Source organism: Balaenoptera borealis (genome assembly GCF_965194805.1).
Source record: "Balaenoptera borealis genome assembly, chromosome: 12".
Lineage (NCBI taxonomy): Eukaryota > Metazoa > Chordata > Mammalia > Artiodactyla > Balaenopteridae > Balaenoptera > Balaenoptera borealis.
Genome location: NC_138869.1, coordinates 8,286,830 through 8,291,764, shown reverse-complemented (window position 1 = coordinate 8,291,764; position 4,935 = coordinate 8,286,830). Strand labels below are relative to the sequence as shown.

General features: G+C 57.8%; 1 protein-coding gene across 1 annotated transcript; it reads left to right on the top strand.

Moving 5' to 3' along the window:
• The first annotated feature begins 1,338 nt into the window (after positions 1–1,338).
• Positions 1,339–4,685, top strand: TRH (thyrotropin releasing hormone). The gene is made up of 3 exons (XM_082346656.1): positions 1,339–1,588; positions 2,580–2,792; positions 3,494–4,685. Exons 2-3 carry the CDS (start codon positions 2,588–2,590, stop codon positions 3,970–3,972), a joined length of 684 nt encoding a protein of 227 aa, XP_082202782.1. The 5' UTR covers positions 1,339–1,588; positions 2,580–2,587; the 3' UTR covers positions 3,973–4,685.
• Positions 4,686–4,935: the final 250 nt, after the last annotated feature.

Here is a 4,935-nt window from a genome sequence, read left to right as displayed (position 1 = left end):
CTGGCACACTTCTGTCTCTCCAGGAGGGACCAAGGAGCCTGGCCCACTGTGGGTGCCCGTTAAATGTTTCAGTACGGAGGCTGTGCCTAGTACTAGATGTGGCAACGCTCCCCTCCAACGCATCATCTGACTTTGGGGACTGATTGGTGGACAAGCTCCTCGGCATCTATGCTTTTCTCTTCCCTGTATCCCCTCCCCTCTTTTGCCTGGGTGAGGTAGATCCAAAAAAACTTCTCATCCGGGAGTCAGAAACTCCAATGTCCCTCCTCCGTGACTAGAGCCACACATTGGAAGTAGAAAGTGGTGGAGAGGGCTTCCCTGGTGGCCCAGTGGTTAAGAATCCGCCTGCCAATGCAGGGGACATAGGTTCGAGCCCTGGTCTGGGAAGATCCCACATGCCGCGGAGCGGCGAGCTACAACTACTGAGCCTGCGCGTCTGGAGCTTGTGCTCTGCAACAGGAGAGGCCGCGACAGTGAGAGGCCCGCGCACTGCGATGAAGAGTGGCCCCCGCTCTCCGCAACTGGAGAAAGCCCTCGCACAGAAATGAAGACCCAACACAGCCAAAAATAAATAAATAAATAAATATAAATAAATAAATTAAAAAAAAAAATAAGAAAGTGGTGGAAAGTGTAGTGACCAGGATCGGCCAGGCTCAGCTCCAGCTGGCTGTTGTCAGGAGGAAATGCAAGACCACATTTTCCCAAGAGATTTTCAAGAGAAGCCATAAATCCATATTTTTCCTGAGTTCTCCTGGTTTTAAAATGTTGGTTAACCAGATTTTTTTTTCAAAAACACTATGGGAATCAAACAAAACCAGTTATGAACTAGTGGTAGCCCATAGGCCATCAGTTTTGGAACTCTGAAAACTGTCTCCCTCCCCCACTGTACGGATGAGGAAATTTGGCCAGAGAGGGGGAGGCATTTTCCAGAGGTGACATAGTCAAGATCAAAGCCCAGGTCCACTTGTCCACTTTCTTCCCTTCTCAGTCTCCCTTACTCTCCCTCCCTTCGCCACCTCCCGTCCTGTCTCTGTGTCTTTCGGTCTCTCTGGTGTATGACTGCTCTGTATCTCTCTCTGTATGCATCTCTCAGTCTCTGTCTCTATCTATCTCCGATTTTCTCCTGTGTGCACCTTTGTAATTGTGTGATTCTCTCAGCAACTCTCTCTTTCTCCCCTACACGAGTGTTCTCGAAGACCTTCGAAGCTGGGTGCAGAAACCACCCGGCACCAGCCCCCTATTCTGCCGCTTATGCCTCCTCGCTCCCCCTCCCACCCTCCGCCGCCCCCGCCGTCCCCGCCCCATATTTCCGGCGGAGCTGGCGGGCAGGCGGGCAGGCGGGCAGGCGGGGTACCCACGGGGCCGGCTGCCGTCAGCGTCCCTTCCCGGCGGCCGCGACCCCTCCCCGCTGACCTCACCCGCGCCGCCGCCTCGCGCAGATATAAGCGGCAGCCCCGCCGAGAAGCTGGCAGCCGGCGTCCCGGGTCCTGCGAGCGTTCCCCGACTCCTGACCCGCCCACTCCAGACCCCAAAACTCCGGATCGGAGCACAGGATCCCGGACCAGTCCGCGGAGCTCGCGCCGGGCAGGTAACCACCTCTGTCCCTTCTCCCCCGCAGGCCGCGTCTGGAGCCCTGGAAAGGGGGCCCTCCGCCCGCCTTCGGGTGCGCCCCACGGAAAGCGGTGGCTTTCGAGCCCGGAGCGCGCCCAGGAGGGGCGCTGCGCTCATACCCCCGGCTCTTCCACAGCTCAGGCCGGGGCCCGACGGAGGCACGGCGCGGGCGCAGTGGTGGCGGTCCCTCCCGGGTGGGCACGCACGTCCCGGCCTCTGCAGCGCTCGCGCAGCGCGTCGTGGGAAGGTTCGCATCCTACCCCTGCCGGGGGGCCAGCTGGGCAGGACATCGGCGGGAGATCTTGGGAGTTAGAATTCGAATCCGGACGAATCCGCACGTTAGAAACAGAATTTTCGCGGTGGAATCGAATCTCAGCCTTAGAATCTCACTCTCAGCGCTAAAATAGGATTTTAGCGGTGGAATTAACGTTGAAATTAGGATTTTAGCGTTAGAATTAGATTCGTAGCCTAGCCATAGAATCTTAGCATTAGAAATAGAGTCCGCGTTGCAGTCAGAACGTTGTAGAAGGAGTGTTGGAATGAGAGCGTTGCGCTGGGAAACTTGGGGAGAATTTTAGCCTGCAACGCTGCAATTAGCATCCTGGCCGTCGGGCCCGCGCTGCAGTCTTGGTGCTTCCACTCCTGGAGAGTCAGCCCCAGCTCCGCGCAGCCTTGAGAAGTGGCGGTGGCGATGGGGCTCCCACGGCTTCCAGGCTCGCGCAGGCAGAACTGGGCGCGGGCAGGCTCTCCAAGCATCCCTACGGGTGAGGACGCCCAGGACCCGAGGGAGACCCTCCGGCTGTCCCCGCCCCGCCCTAAGGTGGCAGGTGGTCCTGCTCCGGAAGGGTGTTTGAACGGTTGGTTCCCCCTGGCCTCGGGGTTCCGGTAGGACGGGAAAACGGGCGATAGAATGGGCTGGGAGGGGAGCGCGGCGCACCTATGCTCTCTCCCTGTCCTCCCTACCCCAGGCGCCACGATGTCCGGCCCTTGGTTTCTGCTTGCCATGGTTTTGACCCTGACCCTGACCGGTGTCCGCGCACAGCCGGAGGTGGCCCAGCAGGAGGCGGCTATAGCCGCCGAGCAACTGGGCCTGGACGACCTGCTGCGGCAGGCGGAGCCCCTCCTCCTCCTCCGGGAAGACCTCCAGCGACTCCGAGAGGACCAGAAAGATAGCGAATCAGGTGAGGGGCAAGATTGTGTGGGGCTGCGTGTTGAGAGGAGGACGCCCAAGAGGTTTAGGGGAAACTCGGCCGCAAAGGGGAGGGAGCGACTTGGTCATTCAGCCTCTTGCCTTTCAGAAGCTCAGAAACTCCCACTGGCCACACCCTCGGCAGGTGGTGAGTTGACCCTTTCCTGGGACCAGACTCCTTTTCCAACGCAGTTTCGGGAATATTTCAGAGGGCAGACCTTCAGTGGAAAAGATTCTGTGCCAGGGAGAGAGAGTCTTTTTGTATGTGACAGTGTTAATTACTACCTACTATGCCTGGCACTGTTCTATGACAGTGTTAATTACTACCTACTATGCCTGGCACTGTTCTAAGCACTTCAAACACCTTATCACACGATAGGATCTTCCTAAGCATCAGATAGGTACTGTTATTACCCTCGCACACCCCATTTTACACAGAAGAAAACTGAGGCTCAAAGAAGTTAAGTGAGTTGCTTACGGTCACACAGCTAGAGAGTGGCAGAGCTGAGACTGGAACCAGAGGCCATGCCCTTGACCATCTGTGTGAGTGTCTATGTGTCTGTGAGACCTGAGAGGCAGGTGCAAGGCCATGAATCTGGGTGAGTGCTGTGGGGATCTGCCTTGACTGGGAGGAAGGCTGAAGTGGGCACCTAGGGGTCAGGGGGTCCCTCACTGGCCTCTTTCCTTCCCCAGAGTCCCAGATCTTTCAACCCCATTGGCTCTCCAAGCGTCAGCATCCAGGCAAAAGGGAGGAGGGGTTAGAAGAGGGAGTTGAAGAGGAAGAGGAAGAAGGAGGGGCCGTGGGACCCCACAAACGGCAGCACACTGGCCGGCAGGAGGATGTGGCTGCGTGGTCAGAGGATGTAAGCCAGCAGAAGCGGCAGCACCCTGGCCGGCGCTCCTCCTGGCTTGGGTACGCTTTCACCAAGAGGCAGCACCCAGGCAGACGGCTGGTGGATCCCCAGGCCCAAAGCAGCTGGGAAGAGGAGGAGGAGGAGGGAGAGCTGATGCCTGAGAAACGCCAGCATCCGGGAAAGAGGGCCCTGGGAAGCCCATGTGGGCCCCGGGGATCCTGTGGTCAAGCCAGCCTTCTGCTGGGCCTCCTGGATGACCTGAGCAGGGGCCAGGGGGCTGAAGAGAAGCGGCAGCACCCTGGGCGGCGATCAGCCTAGGCCAGGGAACCCCTGGAGGAGTGAGCCCCGTTTCCTGTAAAATCAATTTGGGGTCTAAGAATGTCTTGAGCCCTGTATGCCCTACCCCTTTGTGACCCCCTTTTTCCCTCCTCCTTAGATGCCTGACCATACATCTGAGCCCGTGGTATACAAACACATCAAACCCCTGGCCTCGCCCGCCTACTTCAGGGATGTGAGAAAGCCAGCCTATGAGTTAAAACCCCATATTACCCTACTTTGCGCCACTGGCAAGGGGGCAGATCCCAGAGTCCCTCTCCCCCCATGCCCCTGCAGGCCTGCTCCCCTCCCTAGCCCTGGCTAAGATGACCCTGCTGTGTCTTCTAAGGGATCCCCAGAGTGGGGCAGGGTGCCTCTGGTGTGAACAGGCAGTGAGGGTGGGTGGGATTGAAGCCATGATGTCCAAATCCAGCTTGCATCCCTTGCCCATGGGTCAGGGTTTGCCATGTGTAAACTTCACCCCCAGTACCCGGGTCTCCTCCTCTTCTTGGGCATCCTTTTGTGGGTGGGAAGAGCCCTGACCCACAGCTGTGTTCTGCTTGGGGGAAGCATTGTAGGTGCTGCTGTGCTGTGTGGTGGCTGTGGTAATAAACATGTGCAGGAATTTGTAAACATCACCTTGGAAGTCACGGCTTGTATGTAACCCTCTAGGCACCTTTCCCCTATCAATGATAATAAAACCTGCACCTGGATAATCTCGGTTCGTCGCAGTTCTGTCTCAGCTGGTGTGGGATTTCTCTTTTCAGCATTGAGAGGGGACAGGCTGAGAGCTCCCCAGCTCTGCTGAGAAGGGAATCAGGGACCTTGGCGGGGTGAAAGGTCCCCTTCACTGTCCCCGTCTCAGAACAAGCCTGGGAGGTGGACTGGAGCTCTGGAGCCCATTTGACACCAGGGGAGACTGAGGCCTGGAGGTGAGGAAGGGCTTGCCGGAGGACGCACAGCTAG